The 23,651-nt window shown below is 41.0% G+C and overlaps 1 protein-coding gene across 5 annotated transcripts in view; it reads left to right on the top strand.

Moving 5' to 3' along the window:
- The first annotated feature begins 258 nt into the window (after positions 1 to 258).
- LOC123994900 (filamin-A-interacting protein 1-like) overlaps positions 259 to 23,651 on the top strand; it is a 36,576-nt gene continuing 13,183 nt past the window's right edge. The window contains exons 1-4 of one of the 5 annotated variants that reach the window (XM_046297987.1): positions 259 to 618; positions 14,375 to 14,677; positions 18,538 to 18,711; positions 19,251 to 19,429. In XM_046297987.1, coding sequence (XP_046153943.1) covers positions 14,381 to 14,677; positions 18,538 to 18,711; positions 19,251 to 19,429 — 650 coding nt within the window. In that variant the 5' untranslated portion in view covers positions 259 to 618; positions 14,375 to 14,380. Of the gene's footprint in view, positions 619 to 14,374; positions 14,678 to 16,328; positions 16,497 to 18,242; positions 18,456 to 18,537; positions 18,712 to 19,250; positions 19,430 to 23,651 lie in introns of those variants that run through there. The other 4 variants (XM_046297986.1, XM_046297985.1, XM_046297988.1 and 1 more) reach the window with 4 other exon arrangements.

Here is a 23,651-nt window from a genome sequence, read left to right as displayed (position 1 = left end):
GGGTCCTGGCACCTGACAAAGGCTATATTCCACATTTCTACCCTCCTCTCCATCTTACTTTGGATATCTCCATTTGAAGGAAAATCTGACTTTTCAGACAAAAGCAGCTCTGACCACCTCCTCTTGCTTGCTGGTCTCTCTCTCTCTCTGTCTCTCTGTCTCTCTCTCTCTCTCTCTCTCTCTCTCTCTCTGTCTCTCTGTCTCTCTCTCTCTCTCTCTCTCTCTCTCTCTCTCTCTCTCTCTCTCTCTCTCTCTCTCTCTCTCTCTCTCTCTCTCTCTCTCTCTCTTTTCTCTCTCATCCTCTCAGTTTGTGAAAGACTCTGCCAGCCCAAACTTCTGGAGAGGACAAAGCTTGGTGTTCATCTTCAGACGCCTCTTGCATTGCCTCTGTTGCCTTGACAGGAGAGAAGAGGGGAAACAAGTTATTAAAAGAGAAAAGTAAGAGGTGAGAGTATAGATCATCTACATTTGATATGTCTCTTTTTGACACACACAGTCAAGGTAACTGAAGAACACAGACATTGAGGAGAGACTTTTTACTCTGGGACTTGATTCTCAGTAACTGAGATATTCCTTTTTGACCTGTCGTCACCTGTGATGTGGTACCATTGAGAACAGGTAAGGGGAAATGATTCTGCTATTATTCATAGGTTTGAAAAGCTTTTCTTTTCCTCGCAAAAATAAACTTGTATGGACTAAATTTTGGGACATTTAGATGTCCAATTATATGGTTTCTAGTTCGTAAAGTGGAGCACATTGTGAATCAGTGAGTTGGGAAAGAACATTAGTTGCTGCCATCTGACGTCCGGTCCAGACTCAATTCAGGAAATGGTACATTAGGAGGCATTCATTGATTACATCTTTTACCAGAAGAACGCTTTAGCTCTCTCTCTAGAGGATATATTAAATGTACTAATAGCTGAGTAACAACACAGGGAATGTAGAGAAAATGACGCAATAATACAATGAGAAATCTGGGTCTAACATACTGTAGTTGCTCAACTTTCTTTGGACTATGAGATTTGTTTCTAAACATGTCAACTTGTTCACGTTGGATGAAAGTTGAAATTTGGACAAGGTAAGTTGAAGTAATTAACATTAAAGAATGTCTCTCTTATTAATATGCCTGTATGGCTCAGCTGGTATGGCATGGTTCTTGCACCGCCAGGGTTGTTGGTTCAATTCCCAGGGCCACCCAAATGTAATATGTACGCAAGCACGACTTAGTCAATTTGGATAAAAGCGTCTACTAAATGCCTGATATTATCACTACCATGTCTGTCCACTTTGATGTTTTCCCATGTCAAAACAATAGATGTTCCCAATGGGTTTTATTCTGATAAGAGGTTCCATGAGAGACCCCACTGCTTGAAGGCACACAGTAAACAGCGACGCTATCCCATCCTCTCACTGTTATTCCAGTGGTAGCCATTAGATTTGTCCTCTGCCAGCCTGTGGTACCACACATACATACTCAGGCAGCACATGTGGGTGGCACCTTAATTGGGGTGGACTAGTTTCATGGTAATGGCTGGAGCAGAATCAGTGGAATGGTATCAAATACATTAAACACATGTGTTTGATACCATTCCATTTACTCCCTTCCAGCCATTATTATGAGTTGTCCTCCCCTCTGCAGCGTCCCGTGCCAGGCAGTCACATCCCTAGGGACTAGGGAACGTTCCATTAATAACTTACAATAAAAACAGTGGAAAAAGTTATTTTTAATCCGATCAAAAGATTTTTCCCTCTGTGATGAAACAATAAATGTCTCCTGTCCGTGTGGGTAAGGGAGGGCTTCAGTGGCGTTTGCATCATCAAGCCATTGTCATCGGCTTTAGGAACTCCACATAGCTATCCTGTGTGTTAGGTGGAGGATGATCAAGGGTTAAAAATAATCTATTGTCTTTTGTAATGGACAGGTCAGAGGTCAGTTTGTTTAGAAATATTTTGGACAATGCCAATAGCGTTCAGAACAACTGAAGGCATAGTGAGGTCCCGTTGCATATCAATGACCATTTCTCAAAGGGCAATTTATACGGATATTATTCTTGGACACTTTTATACTTCCTCCTTAACCTCTATTAACAAGCCTGAATTACTTTAATGGAGTATACCTTTCTGGACAGATTATTGACAGGTTGGGTAGTTATCGGGTATTATGTATGAGAAACTAAATTACTGCCTGCGGAGCCTCTCTTTTGTCCTCCCCTCCAGTCTGTAACTCAAATGATCACACTGCATTCCCTGGTGCTCTTGTAAGTTTCTCTGGCAGCGGTTGTCTTTAAATCATCTGCTTCAGTTTGTGCCTGTGGCATTACTTCACCGGCAGCCAAGGCCCAAGTGATAAGACAGTGAACCATGAGATCACTTAGCTAATTCAGCTCAGCAATCTCCCATGGAGGGAAACAGCAGGGCCTGTCCTCATGTTTTGTTTCATAACAACAGCTCCGCTGTTCCCATGACAGCAAAATAAGGGACGAGAGAGAGATGGATTACATTTGTTTGGGTGCTTTGCCTTGTTGACGTTTTTTGGATGAGTCTTTTCCTGGAGGCAGAACTGAGCGATTTTCGCTAGCTGCAAAATCTAAATTGCCGATATTGTACAAATTCATGAAAACAAAAATGTCCTTCCTGGTCTTAATTTAAGGTTAGGGTTAGCAGTGCGGTTAAGGTTAGGTTTAACATCAGATTTTATGGCTGTGTCAGCTAGTGACCACTCCCGAGCTGCCGCCAGAACAAGATTCATGACGAAAAACACTAACCTGCTTGCCAGATGATGACACAAAAAACACTGGCTGAGATCACTAAATATTGTGAATTAAATAATACTATATATCATCTCTACCACAGATTGTTATGTGCACTTCATAAAAATAGTATATCATGAAAAATATTGAATGGAGATTACAGATTAACTCGTTTAACTGAATAACCCATTGTCAGCATTATGCTGTGGGTGCTTTTACATCCTTCAAGGGTGTGTCTCTTTTAAAATGACCAAGGGTAACCATGCATTACCACTATGCTATTTAACATTCCATATCAGCCCACACTTAGTGAAATCATCCAGCCTGCCCACACACTGAAGTAGAGCTGAAGGTGTGGTGCATGGGATGGACAGCATGCCTGCTCACACACACACACAAACTGATTTGGAGTGGCGCTGGCCTCACACAATGTCTCTAGATTATTCTCTCATTATCAGCTTGAACAGCTGCATCTGAAGCACCCCACAATCATTCCCAGCCCTTGCTATTGTACTGCTCCTAACAAGGGGAATCAAAGGATTTCAAATGATAGCTGGTCAGCTGGTTTACATAATTCAGCTTTGTAAGAGCAGATGTACTGTATGTATTTAATCCCAAATGCTCACCCCAATGGAGGACCATTTGTGATTTGGGTTCAGAACACAACACGTCTCTCAACTCATCTTTACTGATAAGCTTTTAAAGCATGTTTACTGTAAGATAAGGCTGATCTACCTACAGACTGTTCTGTGAGCTGTCTTTTTTTCTAATTGTTTGTCCTGACATTCCTAGATGTTATGACAGCATGTGTTTTCTGGGAAACTGATGACTAACAAATAGTTGAGTGTTTCAGGCTCAGGGAGAAAATAGTCTGTAAAAATCCAAATAATAAAACACAGTCAGCATTAAATCTCTTCCCTCTCTCATAGGGTCTCAAACTCTCACACGTTCTCTCTCTCTCTCTCTCTCTCTCTGTTCTCTCTCTTCCCCCTCTCTCTCTCGCTCTTCGCTGTCTCTTTGTCTCTCGCTTTATGAGGGAAGTGACTTCATCGTCATTCTACCAGAAAGGCATTTGAGACTGGCCAGCTTGAGAACTACATCTGGCTAATGGTGTCAGTTTGCTGGATCCATAACCACTGATTCGGACTCAGCACAGAGGCTCGTGAAGATAGAAGCCAACTTGCCATATCTTTTGCTCATTCATTTTCACTGCTGATTGAACATGTCGGACTGAGGATTGACTCGGACTGTGAGAGTTTTGTGGAGGACAGGGAAGTCAAGTCACGGCCAATCTTCAAGACACCCTATTAGGCTTGGCAATGGAAATAGGACAATTGAAATAACGCCACCGTTATAACAAGTTATACTGGTATTTAATTAAGTGTACAATATTCCATTTCCTTTTATGATAGCAATAGTTTTGAATGAAACATTCCCTTTCAGCACTGTGCCTCTTTTAGACTCACGTCACATTGTGATTTGTTATTCCGTTTTAATATGTAGCCCAAGGCTTTGGATTGACCTTGCAGCCGAACCTCCTCTTTTCAAGTAAGATCCACTCATGTGGCTTTAGTCCTGGATCCAGTCTGGTTTCTGAGAAGCCAGAACCCAGGCCTGCTTTCTGCTAAAAACCCTAATAAAAAAAACCTGGCCTGGCTTCTTTGTTGTCTGCAACTTTGAACTTGCTCAAAAGTCTGATTTCTATTTTTATACCAGCTTTCACATGAACCTTGCTGCTCACTCATTTATCTGACTTCAGATACCCTTGTAAGGTGGCAGATAATGATGTCATGTAATGTTGCCAAATGATGTGGGTCACTGACTCAAATGTAAAGACACTAAACCCCTCTACTGTAGGAATCTCAGGTGTCCCTTCTATGACTCAGACGGCCAGATAGCCTTGAATGAGCATGGTATAAGAAAGCTATCTTGACAACCAAGACATTTTAGGAACCATTAATCTTCCTATTTGATTTTCGGATAAAAGTAAAGAATATATTCTAACTCCAGCGTTGGAAGCCGTACTTATCATTTTAGAGGTATATGTATGAGTGTGTGTGGGGGTCCAACACTAGCAGGTGTGTTCTGCATGTGCCACGGGCCAAGGGGTAAGTTGCCAGTAACGAGGTTACATTAAGATTACTATATTTATGTCATCTGCATGAAATACTACAGATCGGAACCCGACGCGGTGATATTCCACTCTCGGCTGTATACGTACGTCAGCACTTCGAGGCAGTAAATGTTTGATATTAATAGTGGACGTTGTACAGTACAGTGAGGTCTGTAATATTACATTTACACAGTGGTAAGATGTCCATGGAGGTTTAGTCAAATGTGTATCAGTGGTCAGGAATGTTTTATTTGGTGTTGGAGCTAGGAACACAAGCATTTCGCTACACCCGCAATAACATCTGCTTAATATGTGTATGTGACCAATAAAATTGGATTGGATTTGATTTGAAATTTTATAGCCTCTGTGAATAGAACTGCATGGCCATCTGGTTATATGCATCTGTTTAGGTTACATGTACTGTGTCGTTTACTGCTATGGTTTGTTATGTGGAATAACACCAAATAAAACATTCCCGACCACTGATACACATTTGACTAAACCTCTATGGACATCTTACCACTGTGTAAATGTAATATTACAGACCTCACTGTACTGTACAACGTCCACTATTAATATCAAACATTTACTGCCTCAAGTGCTGACGTACGTATACAGCCGAGAGTGGAATATCACCGCGTCGGGTTCCGATCTGTAGTATTTCATGCAGATGACATAAATATAGTAATCTTAATGTTACCTCGTTACTGGCAACTTACCCCCTGGCCCGTGGCACATGCAGAACACACCTGCTAGTGTTGGACCCCCACACACACTCATACATATACCTCTAAAATGATAAGTACGGCTTCCAACGCTGGAGTTAGAATATATTCTTTACTTTTATCCGAAAATCAAATAGGAAGATTAATGGTTCCTAAAATGTCTGGGTTGTCAAGATAGCTTTCTTATACCATGCTCATTCAAGTCTATCTGGTAGTCTGACTCACGGAAGAGACTCCTGTGATTCAGACTAGAGGGGTTTTGTGGCTTTACTTTTGAGTCAGTGACCCACAAAAATATTGTGATCAGATTACAGATACTTTTGAAAAACTAGATGATTACTTCCGAGGATTACTGTTAAATTCAGAAAGGATATTTGCGAAATAAAATCTTCTCGATGACATTCAAATCAGCATAGAAAAAAGGCGCACATTTAAATTTGTTCAAAGTGAGCGAGTCTGACTTAAGTCAGAGACCACTATGATAACACACCAAATGTGTTTGATGGATCGCGGGAAAAGAGCAGGAATAGGCTTTTGTAGGCTACAGTCCAAGCTACAGTGCCTTTTTCCTATTTTGTTGCATTACAACCTGTAATTTAAATGGATTTTTATTTGGATTTCATGTAATGGACATACACAAAATAGTCCAAATTGATTAAGTGAAATTTAAAAAAGAACTTGTTTTAAAAAATTATAAAAAATAAAAAATGGAAAAGTGGTGCGTGCATATGTATTCACCCCCTTTGCTATGAAGCCCCTAAATAATATCCAAGCAACCAATTACCTTCAGAAGTCACGTAATTAGTTAAATAAATTCCACCTGTGTGAAATCTAATTTTCACATGATCTGTCACATGATCTCAGTTTATATACACCTGTTCTGAAAGGCCCCAGAGTTTGCTACACCACTAAGCAAGGGGCACCACCAAGCAAGGAGCACTATGAAGACCAAGGAGCTCTCCAAACAGGTCAGGGACAAAGTTGTGGAGAAGTACAGATCAGGGTCGGGTTATAAAAAATATCAGAAACTTTGAACATCCCATGGAGAACCATTAAATCCATTATTAAAAAATGGAAAGAATATGGCACCACAACAAACCTGCCAAGAGAGGGCCGCCCACCAAAACTCATGGACCAGGCAAGGAGGGCATTAATCAGAGAGGCAACAAAGAGCAAAGATAACTCTGAAGGAGCTGCAAAGCTCCGCAGCGGAGATTGGAGTATCTGTCCATAAGACCACTTTAAGCCGTACATGCAACAGAGCTGGGCATTACAGAATAGTGTCCAGAATTGTTTTTATCAAACATGTTTGGTGTTTGCCGAAAGGCATGTGGGAGATTCCCCAAACAAATGGAAGAAGGTACTCTGTTCAGATGAGACTAAAATTGAGCTTTTTGGCCATCAAGGAAAACACTGTGTCTGGCGCAAACCCAACACCTCTCATCACCCCGAGAACATCATCCCCACAGTGAAGCATGGTGGTGGCAGCACCATGCTGTGGGGATGTTTTTCATCGGCAGGGACTGGGAAACGGGTCAGAATTGAAGGAATGATGGATGACACTAAATACAGGGAAATTCTTGAGGGAAACCTGTTTCAGTCTTCCAGAGATTTGAGACTGGGACGGAGGTTCACCTTACAGCAGGACAATGACCCTAAGCGGACTGCTAAAGCAACACTCAAGAGGTTTAAGGGGGACATTTAAATGTCTAGGAATGGCCTAATCAAAGCCCAGACCTCAATCCAATTGAGAATCTGTGATATGACTTAAAGATGTAAAGATTGCTGTACATCAGCGGAACCCATCCAACTTGAAGGAGCTGGAGCAGTGTTGTCTTAAAGAATGGGAAAAAAATCCCAGTGGCTAGATGTGCCAAGCTTGTAATTTCTGCAAAAGGTGGCTCTACAAAGATTTGACTTTGGGGGGTGAATAGTTATGCACGCTCAAGTTTTCTGTTTTTTTTCTGTCTTATTTCTTGTTTAGTAAAAAATATTTTGCATCTTCAAAATGGTAGGCATGTTGTGTAAATCAAATGATACAAACCCCCCAAAAATCCATTTTAATTCCAGGTTGTAAGGTAACAAAATAGGAAAAATGCCAAGGGGAGTGAATACTTTCGCAAGCCACTGTATGTCTCCCAATGGTGCGACTGCTGTCGGCATCCAAAGATGATCCAATTTGAATAAACGCTTGGAGGTAAGGATGGCAGCAGTGGTGAAGTCTACGGCGATACGGATATCACTTATTAGTGATATCTACATAGCGCATTGACATGAATCACACTGCTGCTCTCTTATTGAGCTATTTGCACCGTAGGGATTGTGGTTGTTGTGGATAGCTGTTCACAATTCTAAATGTGTATTTGAACCCAATAATGGTTGAATTCAAGAAGTTTAAGCCGCCTATCAATCATTATTTTTGAAACCAGTGGACAGCCAGTGAAAAATGCGCTCTTGCAAGAGCTGCTATGTGGATCCCAGCCTATGGAATAAAAGTGAGGCTTTTATTGCTCAATCTAATTCATGCTGATAAAAAAAATATCCATAGGCCTAATGGACACATGCTCAAACTCACACACTTCTGATAGACTTGAAGGGGCAATCTGTAGTTGCTACATCCAAGAAGAAAGATATTCCACAAATTAACTTTTAGCAAGGCACACCTGTTAATTTCAATGCATTCCAAGTGATTACCTCATGAAGCTGGTTGAGAGAATGCCAAGAGTGTGCAAAGCTGTCATCAAGGCAGCTTTGCTATGGCTACTTTGTTGAATATCAAATATAAAATATATTTTGATTTGTTACACACTTGTTGGTTACTAAATGATTCCATGTATGTAAATTTCATAGTTTTGAGGTCTTCACTATTATTCTACAATGTAGAAAATAGTAAAATATAGAAAAATCCTTGAATGAGTAGGTGTGTGTATACTGTGTATATATATTGGGGCGGCAGGGTAGCCTAGTGGTTAGAGCGTTGGACTAGTAACCGGAAGGTTGCAAGTTCAAACCTCCGAGGCGACAAGGTACAAATCTGTCGTTCTACCCCTAAACAGGCAGTTAACCCACTGTTCCTAGGCCATTATTGAAAATAAGAATTTGTTCTTAACTGACTTGCCTGGTTAAATAAAGGTAAAAAATATATATATATCAATTAATTATTGAAGAATATAACTTAGAAATGCGCCTCATGAGCTTAGTTTAATGGTCACACTCCATGAGAACCCAAAATATAAACTTGTTTTTCTCCAATGTTTGTAAACATTGTAAATGTAAACAAACACTCTATAGCCTCATTACATGGTTAAACCAACAAAAAGGTAAACAATAAGCCTATAGTAAATGCAGCACATGCTATTTATTTTTCACATGTAAATAGCACTTTTCAGTAGTGCACAAAGCATGCCATTCCATGAGTGCAGCGTTTATTTTTCAACTTGTATCAATGAGCCCAATCAGTCCTCCATGACAATAAAATCATAAACAGAGTAGGACTGGCTAATAAATCCTTAGTTTAGGGGTTATGCTCAGGTAAAACAATTTAGCTAATCTATCCTTCCATATTTCCAAGTCCTATTCTTGAAGATCAAGTGGTATACCATTTATTGGCATGACTGGAATTCTGATCAAGATATAATTTAATCGTATTATTATATGTAGTAGAAAGCGATGGGTTAGAAGAAGCCTACAAAACCAACCCATAAAGTAAAATGTAACATCCATATATGGCCAGCTATGTAAACTTTAACATTGATTCATCCTGCAATAGATGTTGTTCAACTGGTAACATACTTTGTCTTACATTTACATTTACATTTAAGTCATTTAGCAGACGCTCTTATCCAGAGCGACTTACATCTTCTAATACCTCTTAAGGGGGAAGTCATCTAAAAGTAACTGAATGTAATCAAATTACGTTACTGAGTTGGGGTAATCCAAAAGTTATGTTACTGATTACATTTGACAGGTAACTAGTATCTGTAACAGATTACATTTAGAAAGTAACCTTCCCAACCCTGGCTCTGAGTGACTGAACCCTTGCAAACAGTTTTCCTTCCTGTTTCACAGAGTTTTGTTTTACCACCCTGATCTGAACCCCCCCCCCCCCCCCAGTCACCTTTGACCCTACCCTGACCTTTTGTCACAAACTTGTCTGGGTTGGTAGGTAGCAATGGTAGGAGACTTCAGGAAGTGCCTATTTTCCAATGAATTTACAGAGAGCTGTGACATTGAAAAGACAGATTGACCTCCTCCTGAACCTATAAACTCTCAGTGGTATTCACCTTACAGTGGGAGACTGAATATAATATACTGTAGCTAATCACAGGCTACCCAGAGGTAACCGAGGTTTGGAATGCACACAGTGTCTCTCACTGACAGAGTCATAGGGGTTTGAATTGAGTGGTATTTCATTAGAGGTGACATCAGAACTTTCTTTGAGTTTTTATAGCTTTGTTTGGATTGTTTTGTCCCTTGGTTTTTACCGACAGTGGCAGCTGAACTCATGAATACAGCATGGTGTGAAGCAGACTCCCAGAGGAAGATTACTCAATCGTCTGATAAACGAAGTGCAAAGCTGCATTAAGTTCTGATATTGCACACAGCTCTCTCTACTGTCTACCCCATACATGGTTGCCAAGACAACCACAGCATAATATTTTGCTTTTGGAAATGAGGTGAAATCTACTCAGCATATTGTCACCAGTAAAATTCTCAGAGGAGTATAGATGTGGCAAGTGTATGGTCCCGTTACACAAGTCGGGTTATGCTGCTTTTTCTTCCCTTTACTCTGAGTGAGTTGCTGTAGCAGAATAGGATTTTCGCTTTTCAAAATCCTATCCCCTATGCTCGTCTTCCCATATTTAGTCACATTGGGAGTCTTTAGACGCATGCATGACTGAATTGAAATTCTATTTCAAAGGGACATTTTTGAAGAGCTACAAAATCAAGTAGTGGGGGATTTGGACAGCTGCCGGCACCTGCCAGTACCTCAGTTTACTGGGGCTAAGTTGGCTAGTCTGTGAGACCGTCCACAGGGAGCCTTCGCCACATTCAAGTAGCCTTGATTGGACGAGACAATGTGTCAGATCTTCCTCTGTAACTATACAGGAACCAAATTAACCAAAGAATACATCTTAAGGCGTTGTGTGGCAAAAGGAAGTGTTGGACGAGCTGAGAGCAGACACGCTTGAAGTTAAGCACGTGTATCCTAATCTGCATTCTAAAAAATATCTTAAACCTTCCATAAATCACTCAGGCCGGCCTCAATTGATAGAGGGCCGTAGTAGGGTGCTCCCATAATGGGCATGAATATTAGGAAGCCCGGTAAACACTCTCCCTTTCACTGCAGTATGTGGTAATGCACCGTGAGAGAAACTAGCAGGTGGACCTGCCATAATACCAAGATGTGATGCTGTCAGCCTGCCAGAGAGATGTTTATACATATCATATAACATATCAATTATGAGAGTCATTGCTTTGTTTCCCTGATTAGCTGCGCTGTCATTATGCCCATGGAGTGTGTTGTTAGAGAAGGCAAGAAATGATATCAATATCCGCCATTTTATTTCTATAAATAGCAGCGGTCTTTGAATATCAAAGGATGTTGCATACCTCTCGAAAAAATATGTGCGGAGGATCGTAGGAACGAATGAGCAACTGTGTGATGTGGATGTACTGGAGTGTGTGAAAACCTACAGCTGTGGAGTAAAATAGAAGTACTGACAGCTGATTAGAATGCTGATGGCTTATAAAGTGATCACCTTCTGGCATTTCCACTTCTGGGTCCCACTGCACAAGTTGAGGGACAGGGCTCCTATAAATACTCACTGAAAACTTCACCAGCAGACAGCTGTGCATGCCGCCCGGCCAAAGGCCCAGCTCAAAAATAGGGACCCTGCCCTTATTTACCTTCCTATTTTCATGGGCAGAGAATTCACATAGGGCGCATGCCAAAGTGCAGCCTATTCCTTATGGGCCCTAGTCAAAGGTAGTGCACTGTGTAAGGAATAGGGCTCCATTTGTGATGCGCTTATGCTCTACCATCAGCTATGGGCCACAGCTGTCCCAGGTTTTAGCAAGGCTCAAGTGTAAGTTGAGGAGACCAGCCTGGCACGATCACATCCCCAGAAGTATTTGTGATGATCAACATGTGATATTGGGCAACAGGAAAGTTGTGCCTTGTAGCATAGCCATTAGTAATAAGGGAAGGTGTGATTCAATGTGTGAACTGATACCATGTTTATAGTGAGGCTTTGCGTATTAGCCTACCATTGGATAGTGCCTGTGAATCAGCGGAGGCTGCTGAGGGGAGGACGGCTCATAATAACGTCTGCAACGGAGCGAATGGAATGGCAGCAAACACATGGAAACCATGTGTTTGATGTATTTGAGACCATTCCACTATTCCGCTCCAGCCATTACCACGACCCCAGCCTTCCCAATTAAGATGCCACAAACCTCCTGTCCTGTGAATCCACATTTAAAGGGAGTTGTGAACAACAGTATTACCAACCACCATTTTTGTTTTCCGTTCTAAGTTTACTGATATTGAAGGGTGGGCATGAGACCGAGAAGAACATGTACAGTAACTTGTAGCGGGTGACTTTATATGGCATGAATCCACTTCAGAATATCATCGTAAATATTATTGCCACTCTTTCCCCTGAGCCCGTTTTGAGATATTCGATACAGAACCTTTAGGTAAACATTCCAGTGTAATATTCTGCCTGCTGTTACCCTGGGCTTGTCATGGCTTTATTTTCTTATACACAACTCTTCGTTTTGGTTCGAATCAAACTGACACTCAAAATGAAGACAGCTCCATGGCTGCACCCGATGGAGTGCTTGGCTTCTCCCCTGAAACAACTATTAATAACGCCCAACTCTAAAGTGGCTGCTACCATTTGGCTGCCAGGATTCTCTCAGCCTGAGTCACACGCTGCTTTCATCAGAGACTGTGCAACCTTGGGGAACTTTGGCCCCATTCATATGCAATGGCCTCATCGTGTTCCTTTCCTGAGCACCCCCGCCGTGTCGCTCCCTCCCTCCAAGGTTATGGATCCTCTGTGTCTGTGTCTTCTGCCTGGGCTGTTGTGTTGATGATGTGACCATCGTCATAACTGGCATTGTCCCAAAGCTCGACCCCTGATATGAGAGCAAATTATTTTGATTCACACAGAACAAATCAGTTATCTATCATCCAAATTCAATTAAAATTGCCCATCCTTTATGACTATATTCTGGGATCTGCATTTTCACAGCATATCGGCTTTGATTATGATGCTACTGATGGCGATGCGGACTTATTACAGACACAGACAACAAACATTGGTCTGATCAATGTCCAAACAAGGCCAGCCAGGCCAGGCATACTGTAGCAGCTTCGCTGGTGTGACATGATGGAAAGCGTAACTCTGGCTCTATAGATTCTAGGACAATGGAAACAATGGATCTGATTTGGCACAGTAGGAGGCGAGAGCTCTTGGCCAGGAAACGTCCTCCCTGCAGTAAAAGCAGTAATTAACCCACTCCATATACTGTAGTTAGAACTATGCTAACCTCATCCCTAGTCTAACTGCACATAGCGAGGAGGTGTATGGTGAAAGAGGTTACAAGTTACACTAGAATACTAAAAAGTCATGGTAGTCATGTATTTGTATACGTTAGTTCACATAGCCTACCATTCAAGGTCACACATGTTTTTTGATGCATTAACGTCACATTAAATATATTTGTTTATCCAGGTTAGAATAACACAGTTGCTATTATAGCTACTTGCTTTAGAATATTCCTTTGATTCCAGATGTTTTTAAAAAGTCCCTATGAGAACATTCATCTAGACCATTCTCACTCCCAGAGTTAGGTCCCACACCTAAGTTTAGCATTTTAAGAAACAGAATAAGGGAGCAGTGTGAAATACAAGTACAGCGGGAATGACATAGGCCAAAGGGCATTAGTTAGAGGTGAGAGGTTAAGTTATGTGAGATCACAGGGGAAATTCTGAACATGTCGCTTTTCTGCTATTGATTACAAGTCTTGAGGTCATATTAAATGTGGCTGAAATGACAGAAATGTTATTTACTCTCTATTGTACAAGCTTTCTTGCAGGTCTATGTTGTATGCATGGCCGAGGGAGATCTTCACTGAGAAATGTTAGCAACACTTTCAACTTGTTCAAAACATATGCCATGAAAGACATAGGCATATACTTAATGCTCAGAGAATATTAATTTAACAAAAACATTATTCTAGGGCAGTGTTATATAAGGTTTTGAATCATTTCAGCCAGTGGCTTAGAAAATAACATTAATGAGCTACAAAATGGGTCCCCGGAAATTGTGCACTATTGTGTACAATGTCATCCATTTTGTATGATATGTTACGATTTCCAATTCGTACAATATGTTACAAATTTGTAAGTGCTTAAGATTCCGTCACTCTCTTTAAGAAGTGATCTCATGGCATATTATTTGTCATTCAATACTGTCAAATGATTATGTTGCTCTGCAGAGATAATGACGCACTACATGACTCAGGCTTTGTAAACAAAACATGATCCTGTTATGCCAGGAGTGGAGTAGCCACTGACTATTACCTCCCCAATGGCCACTGTGATCAAAATAGCTGCTTTCCAAAGCCAGGGAAGGAAACTGATAGAATCCTCATCGTCTCTAAAGAATTTATAGCCACCAAGAGGGCAATTTCAAGTTATTTCTTTGGATAACATAGTGTGAACTATTTGGGCTGTGGATTCAGTGTCCCTGTTGTCTGTCTCCGCCCTGCAGGTGAGAATGCGGTCCAGGTGCAGCACAGCCATGGAGGGCCCAGACGACGGACAGATAAACCATGTCACCCAGCCCACCAAAGCCTTCCCAAAAGAGGAGGGGGAGAACACACCAGAGCTGGTGAAGAGGAAAATGAAGGTCCAGCGAGAAGAGAAAGAGGGGAAGTCAGTGGTGTCTGGATCAGCGAAAAGGCCCCAGACAACCTCAGAGAGCAGCAGAGGACAAAAGAAGGCAGCAGGGCTGACAGATCTCTCTAAGGAGGACCTTCTCCGTCTGCTGGGAGTCATGGAAGGAGAGGTGCAGGTGAGAGGTTCTCCACTAACACTGTGCTGCTGTGCCCTGGTCAAAAGTAGTGCAATATATGCAGTGGCATAAAGTACTTAATAAGTACTTTAAAGTATTTTTACTTAAGTTTTTATTTTTACTTAGTTTTTTGGGAGTATCTGTACTTTACTATTTAGATTTTTGGTAACTTTTACTTCACTACATTCCTAAAGAAAATAATGTACTTTCTACTCCATACATTCTTTCTGACACCCAAATGTTTGACAGGAATATGGTTCAAATCACACACTTATCAAGAGACCATCCCTGGTCATCCCTACTGCCTCTGATCTGGCAGACTCACTAACAACAAATGCTTTGTTTGTCATTTATGTCTGAGTGTTTGAGTGTGCCCCTGGATATATGTAAATAATATAGAAACAAGAAAATTGTGCAGTCTGGTTTGCTTAATATAAGGAAGTTGAAATGATTTATACTTTTGACTCTTAAGTACATTTTAGCAATTCCATTTACTTTTGATTCTTAAGTATATTTAAAACCAAATACTTTTAGACATTTACTCAAGTAGTATTTTACTGGGTGACTTCCACTTTTACTTGAGCCATTTTCTATTAAGGTATCTTTACTTTTACTCAAGTACGACAATTGAATACTTTTTCCACCACTGTATAGGGAATAGGGTGCCATTTGGGATGCACTCAGAGTTTCTCCACTGACACTGTGCTGCTGTGTGCTAGGTAACAGCTAACATTGTGGTAAGTGGTTTGTGTTATATTTGGCAGGTGGTAACATCTCAGCCTCATCATCTCAGTCTATGTGTCTGGCTTGACATGTTACTGTGACCAGGAGTGCGTAACCCAAGAGTCATGATGCTGACTCACTGCTGTTGAGAGTCAACCTCAGCAGCCATTAACTCTGGTACCTTCCCACGCTGCCCCACTCTGTGGGTCCTAAATGAAAGTGTTAAGCCTGCTGTTCATTATTTTCTTAATGGAGTTCCATTTATAATGAAGCCTCAATAGAGTACCACAGTATGAGTCATAAAACCCACAAAACCTAGCGGTCAAACAGGGAAATGGTTCCAATCGTTTCTCCACTATTCATTTTTCCAATAGGGGATTTTAGAAACACTTAAAATAAGGGCTGTGTTTTGTGTAGGCTCACCCTAGCGTGACGTTTTGATAACCGTGTAAATCTCTCTTGAATTTGATCAATATATTCGGCTGTATTTACCCCTCCCCCCCCCCAAATGAAACGCTAATGTGGCTATCATGCAGAACTACAAATACCATGATGATCTGCACGAGACTGCCGACTCCAGGCAAAGGTAAATATCTCTGGATTAACTATCTAATGTTAGATAAATGTAGTAATTAATAAATTGGCTACATTTCATTAAATGGACAATTCTGTTAACTGTCTTGGGCAAGTTTTAAAATACACAATACCTGTTAGAAAAGGTGTCAGCTAAAGCAGACGTGCAGGAGCTTGCTGGGATTTGCAGCCTTGCATGATGTCTACTTTGATGCTAATTATCATTTTCAAATCTGAGAAAAAAATAGAGCCGAATATATTGATAAATCACCATGTCCGAGAGAGATTTACATGGTTATGAAAACGTCACACCGGGTTGCTGTTCAAACTCATAAAAGACACACCCTCGTCCACTTACCCTCACCTTATGCCCTTGGGGGAATCCCCGTCAACATCTTGGCGGACGGTCCAAATGATTAGCCAAGCAAGGCAAGTTTGCGATGTAAGCCCACGTTTTTAGTCAAGTTTATGAGTGGACAAAAATTAAAACCTCAACGTCAATATTTGGAGTCAACATACAAGTGTAAGTAAAAACGAATGTAAATAAGTTCGAAATTGTGCTACTAATGCACATGACGGCTCAAACACGTCTCGTAAAAGTAATTCTGTTTTTGTTTGGTTAGCTTTTGGAAATTGTAGAAATTAAACATTTTCCTTCAGAAGTTCCAGCTAGGCAGGCTAACATTTTATTTAGCATTTTCTAGCCATTATACAGTAGGTGTATATTCATAATTATATATTTAATGTAAGTAGACATGCAATCATAATTGACTGTAGTGCATATAAAGCACCGACAAGCTACTGGTGGCTGATAACACAATCATCGCGGGATGAATGAGTGCCGAATTTCCGGGCATTCCTTCCTCCTTCGCCCCTTTTTGATTTTATTTATTTTATTCATAATACAAAAATCTCCTCCCTTGCCCTGAAAGTGTATACTCGTCAGACGTCATCATAAGTGTCCACTTTTAATTGGAGGGCTGAGGGGATAGGGTGTCTTTTGTGTTAGGACTGCAAGCCTACACAAAATACAGCCATTATTAAGTGTTTCTAAAAATCCCCCATGGGAAGAATCAATGGGGGGGGGGGGGGGCAATTGGAACCATTTCCAATTGTTTGGGAGCTAGTTTTTTATGACAGCTACTGTGGGGCTCTATGGAGGGAGTGATGCTACTGCCATCAGTGCACCCTCTTTCTACATCCAGCTTATTTGTTTAGGCATGTTGATGACTTTGCAAAGTTGCAACTTGGGATAAAAACACACGTCCTCCTACACCTTATGTTGAAATCCAACCCCTGAACATGTTGAAATCAAACGTGCTCTGAATGTATTATCAACACTCAAGGTCTTGTGAACGCAGAATGGTCTTGTTCATACTAAATTATTTGCTAATGATATTCTAGAACAGTGGTACGGCAATAATTAAACTATATTAATCATAAGGAGCGAGATAAAGGGTCTTGTCCTTCAGGAATGTATAATGTCCCAAATGGCAGCCTATTCCCTAGTGCACTACTCCAACCTGGGCATATGGGGTCGGTTGAGAACTTTTGGATTGCATTTGTATGAGAAACACTCAGGGGTCTAGCTAAGGAGAACAGCACCCCACTGTGGGGAAAGCTGAGCTCACAGTGCAGGAAAACCACTATGAATGTGCTGTTTATTTTAAAGTTACCACACCCTGTGGTCACTTAAATAGAATGATCATACTTCAAAATAGTTGTATAGGGTCCCCCATGTATATTCTCTAACCCAGGGCTCTCCAACCCTAATCTAGCACACCTGACTCTAATAATTAGCTGGTTGATAAACTGAACCAGGTTAGTTATAACTGAAGTTGGAGCGAAACCCTACAGAAGGGTCTCTCCCCAGGAACAGGGTTGGTGAGCAAAACTGAACTTTAACCAATTTCCTTTGACGGAGCTGGCCGTCACGCCATACAGAAGTTAAAAATACAACTGAAAAGTTACCAAAAAATGTGTAAATATTTATTAAAAACAGATCAGAGGATAAAATGTATAGAACATACAACAACAAAAGAATAACACTTGAACCTTAAGATACATTGCATGTCTAGCCTCTTACCACATTGTCAAGAACTCTTCAAACTCTTCTCAAACTCCATTTTTAAAGGAGAAACACAATCAGGTGTGGGCAATAACCAATTAGGGGTGTGGCCCACAAACCTGCATACAATTAACTAGACCAGACAATTGACCAACCAAACAAACTGAAGGACATGTAGTTGAAAGATTAAGTGGACTTACATGGATAAAAGTATGGAATAATGATAAACCTGGGCCCAGTTCAACAAATGCAGTTCTCCACAACACATTTAAAACAGTTAAAGGGGGAAGTAGTATCTTCACTAGGACACAAGTTTCACAACTCAAAAACAAAAGCAACCTCCCAAGTGTCACTACTCACAACAACAAAGCCACATCCGTCAATTTGAAGTGGTTCAAATGTCAGAGAATAAAGGTAAAAATAATGTTTAGTCTTTGTCCCTGTGTAAGTGGTTCTTAGGTGACCTAATGTCCACCTCTGCTCCTTTTGTCCGTAGGCCAGAGAGGATATCATCCACATGCTGAAGTCAGAGCGTCCGCGACCCAAAGCCTTGGAGGCCCATTACGGCTCAGCTGCCCCCATCAAACCCCTCCAGGCCTTGCAGAGAGACAGCCTTCTGACCAACACTACAATGCTTGGGGATAACGTCTATGAGATGCCCATGCAAGAGGTGAGTACCACTATAGACAGTTTGGTCTCATAGACGAGATATAACATAGTAAATGTAAATCTGGGACACTCACATTTGTATTATGTTTGGTATGCTTACATAAGGCAATCTCATCACAGACGATTTTAGCTAATTCGCAACTACTTATTACTTTTTAGCTACTTTGCAACTACTTAGCATGTTAGCCTACCCTTCCTCTAACCTTAACCTAATTCTTAACCTTAACCCATACCCTAGCTATGTTACGTTTACCCCAGAGTCCAGGTTGCTATAGAAGTTAATATCAAAATAAATATAGATTAACTATAATTTGCTATACAGTGTTGATAAAAAGGTAAATGTTTTTAATGACTATACTGGATAGATAAGTGTTTGAATGACTCAGACATGGTGTGTGCTCTAAATGGCACACTCTTCCCCTAATAGTGAATTATTTTTTATCATATGGGCCCAGGTCAAAAATAGTACACTATATAGGGTGCAATTTGGAATGAAAACATGGTGGATGTAATTTGAAAACCTTCTAATATGTTGATCAGTTGGACCGGCTGGAGGACAAGCATCGCGAGACGTACAGGCGTATGCTGGAGCAGCTGCTGCTGGCTGAGAAGTGTCACCGCCGCACGGTTAATGAGCTGGATAGCGAGAAACGCAAACACACAGACTTCATGAACAAGAGTGATGACTTCACCAACCTGCTGGAGCAGGAGAGGGAGAGGTGAGAGAGTTGCATGTGGCGTACCGCAGTTTTGCTAACTTTCTGCAATTCTACATATATTGCCATGGGGCAGAGAAATGTACAGTTTTATAGCTTAGCTCATGCTATTCTACATGTTTTGCAATGAGGCTAAGAGAATTTAGAATTTTTAAAGCTCATTTCCTGCAATTCTACACTGCCATGAACTTTTGCAGTTTTATAGCTGATCTCATGCTATTCTACACATTTTGCCATAAGTCAGAGAAAATGTACCTGTTTTGAAACTAATTTCCTGCAACACATATTGCCATGGTTTGCCATGGCTATTTTACAAATTTTCCTATGGCTTATGGTGTGTTTATATATTTTTGAGGTTTGGGGCCCCCAGAGCCCCTTGCGGTAGCTGCAGTACGCAAATGAGTAATTACATCATGTTACAATTGGTTGTGTGCCAATCTGTCACAGCACTCTGCAAATCACAAGGCCCGCAGTGCTCTAAAGTGCGACCATTTTGATCTCATATACTCCTAGATATTTTGCTGTGCAACCTGACATTTTATTTTGGTATCACTAGTGTGACCAGGAAAGAAATCACCCAGATAATATTTGTTGTAATGATGGGCTTCACTGCAGTTGTTTCCGAGTGCCCTTGAGAGAAAGACATTGTATGAATCTGCACTAGTTTGTCTACCACTTTGTGTCGCCGGTTAGCTAAAGGCTTTCCCCGAAAACAAATTAATGTTAACTCCAAAGTAGGCTTACCTGGAAGAATTAGATGATGATTTGTATCAATCGGGTGGTGTTTTGCAAACTCTGCTATTGCGCATGCAGTACAGAAACACTGCCGGCCAAACACCAGTCTCTTGAGGTGCGCAATTGAAATTAAAGAGCAACTATACACTTCAAAATAACATTTACTTTTTTTTGTCTCCTGATGTGGTTTAAGCATTGTTGTCCTTTTATAACAATAAAAAGGTGATTTTTTGAGAGTGAGAACCTGAAAAACAAAACTGGGGAAATCGGGGGGGAACAAATCTGAGTGCTGGTGGACCAAAAAGGTAATTCTTTAGGCTCTGTTCATAAGCCATGACACGGGTCGTTACAAAACCAATCAGGGGCATTTGTTAAAACCTTATTCAGTCATGATACCTCATTAGCTAACTAACAACCAGGTTACTTTACCGGTATACTGTATCTAAACATTTGTGGGCACAGAAAGAAAGGGATAGCTTTTTTAGAAAACCAATGATCATAGCAATGAATGACTGATCTCTTGCATGTCATTGCTCACTTGACGCTCTTAAAGAGACAGTGCAGCATTCAATGTAACGCATCTCAATATCTAGTACTTCTACACAATGTAGAAACCTAATATTCCATGAATTACTTTGTAAATTTCATGACAGGTTTTTTGATCAACATTTTTATACTGCGTTATTAGTTTATAGAGCATAACATGCTTCAAAGGTAGCTATAATTTATAGGTTCATTATGCTAAATCTCATTCCAAAGCATATGTTCTGGTGCTCCTAGATTTTATGTTGTGCTCCTAACCTTAAGTTGGGAGCACCAGTAAATGTTTTTAATTTAGAGCACACGGGGAAGCAAGCCCAAACAATACCAGACAAAGACCCAGGGACTAAGAGGCGCTGAGGCAGTTTAAGGGCCCTGATGTAGCGTGTAGACACCCAAGCTAGAGAACCCCTCAAAAGAGCTTGAACAGAGTTGAGGCTAAATAGAGTGATGAATTGACTCAACCAATGAAAAAAGTAGTGCCACTCTGTTAGTTAAGTGTCCTCACATTAGACCACAATGATGTAACAATTGTTATTGAACACAGCACATATGTAGAAGAGGTACTGACATGAAGTATACATTGTTACAACTATGATTTCCAGTAATATGGCAGTATTACATAGAATATATCATTATTTTATGGCGGTGCTGTTAAAAAGTTATGACACCCATTTGCCTTCATAGATATATAACTGTCACAAGCTGCGATTTACCCATTAAATCATTTTAGCTTCGTTTGATACCAACAGAGTTTGACTATGGCTTTAAAACAAGGATGAAGAAGAGCGATTGTTTTTTAAAATCCGATACCAGCAAGATGTTCCGAGGTGGAATTTGAGGCTCATAACAGAGGTGGTATCCAGATGTCAAATCTAACCTGGCCCCCAGTAGAGTGCTTCAGTGGTACCCAATTCCCCATGTAGTGCACTCCTTTCTACCAGGGCCCGTACGCCATGGTCAAAAGCATTGCACTATGTAGGCCATAGGGTGCCATTTGGGACGCAGGACTGTCTGACAGTACCTCAAGACCTGCAAGTCAGGACTGAACACTGACATCATCTCTACCCAACACTAGAGAGTAATCTGATAAGGATCCGTATCTGATCATCCATGACGATGAATGGTTCCTCACCATCAGAACAATGCTAGCTTACACAGCACTATGCACAGCTAGTTCTACTCCAGGTGTAAAACATTCCCCAATTGAAAGACCTCATGCCTCACTGAACCATTTACCCACAACATGAAAATATTGTAGTGTTTTGACAGTGGGTTGCATGCTAATTGATTAGTAGTCTTGCGTAAGGAACAGATGGATGTTCCTATTTGAGGTAAAAGTGTGTGTGTGTGTGTGTGTGACCTCGTCCATGAGCGAAAACCTGCCCAGCATTGCCAAATTAATCGCTGTATATGCAAAACATTTCTGTTCCTTATAATTGACCCTGTTTTACTTGTGCTATAATTAATTGGCTGTTCATATGTTAAGGACATTAACATACAAATGTGACCACTGAAGGTATCTGGGCAATTTAATGGTAAACCATACAAACCATACAACTCTATACACAATGACTATATTTCCAAAATGTACACTGAAAATTTTACAAAAACACAGTGCCTTCAAAGTTCACACCCCATGAGGCCAATGGTAAAATCTTTCTCAATTTGTGACCAAGTTTTCCAAACACTAAATATCTAGTCTGAATTAAGATTAAAAGATGTCTGCAGAAAGGCAGCTGCGTAGGCACTAGCTATTATCAAAGCCAGCTTTACAGAGATGTTCAAGTCCGGGATCTGGCTGGGCCACTCAAGGACATTGAGACTTGTCCTGACTTGTCACTTCTGTGTTGCCTTGCCTGTGTGCTTAGGGTCGTTGTCCTGTTGGAAGGTTTTCATCAAGGATCTCTGTACTTTGCTCCATTCATTCATCTTTGCCTCGATCCTGGCTAGTCTCCTAGTCTCTGCCACTGAAAAACATCCCCACAGCAAGATTCTGCCACCACCATGCTTCACTGTGGGGATGGTGCTAGGTTTCCTCAAGATGTGACACTTGGCATTCAGGCCAAAGAGTTCAATATTGGTTTCACCAGACCAGAGGATCTTTTTTTCTCATGGTATGAGAGTCCTTTAGGTGCCTTTTGGCAAACTCCAAGCGGGCTGTCATGTGCCTTGAACTGAGGAGTGGCTTCCGTCTAGGCACTCTACCATAAAGGCCTGAATGGTGGAGTGCTACAGAGATGGTTGTCCTTCTGGAAGGTTCTCCCATCTCCACAGAGGGTCACTCTGACAGATCTAGAGTCCATCGGGTTCTTTTTCACCTCCCTGACCAAGGTCCTTCTCCCCTGATTGCTCAGTTTGGCTGGGCGGCCAGCTCTAGGACGAGTCTTGGTGGTTCCAAACGTTTTCCATTTAAGATTGATGGAGGCCACCGTGTTCTTGGATCTTCAATGCTGCAGACATTTATTTTTTTGTTCCCTTCCCCAGATCTGTGCCTCGACACAATCCTGTCTCGGAGCTCTACGGACAATTCCTTCAACCTCATGACTTGGTTTTTGCTCTGAAATGCACTGTCAACTGTGGTACCTTTTTTCTATATAGACAGGTGTGTGTTCCTTTATAAATCATGTCCAATTGATTGAATTCACCACAGGTGGACTTAACAAGTTGTAGAAACATCTCAAGATGATCAATGGAAACCGGATGCACCGGAGTCTTTTGAGTCTCATAGCAAAGGGTCTGAATACTTATGGAAATACTTTATTTTTAATTTGTAATCTATTTTAATTTCTAAACTTTTTTCGGTGTCATAGGGTATTGTGTGGAGATTAATTTATTTTATTTTGAATCAAATTAATTTTAGAATGAGGCTAACAGAAAAAAATGGAGAAGGTCTAGAGGTCTGAATACTTTCCTATGGCACAGAGTGGGGTCAGATCTTCACTTAAAT

The sequence above is a fragment of the Oncorhynchus gorbuscha genome, linkage group LG14, assembly GCF_021184085.1.
Source record: "Oncorhynchus gorbuscha isolate QuinsamMale2020 ecotype Even-year linkage group LG14, OgorEven_v1.0, whole genome shotgun sequence".
In the NCBI taxonomy this organism is placed as follows: domain Eukaryota; kingdom Metazoa; phylum Chordata; class Actinopteri; order Salmoniformes; family Salmonidae; genus Oncorhynchus; species Oncorhynchus gorbuscha.
The sequence above is the reverse complement of the archived record's forward strand: the minus strand, read 5'-3'. Positions and strand labels throughout refer to the sequence as shown.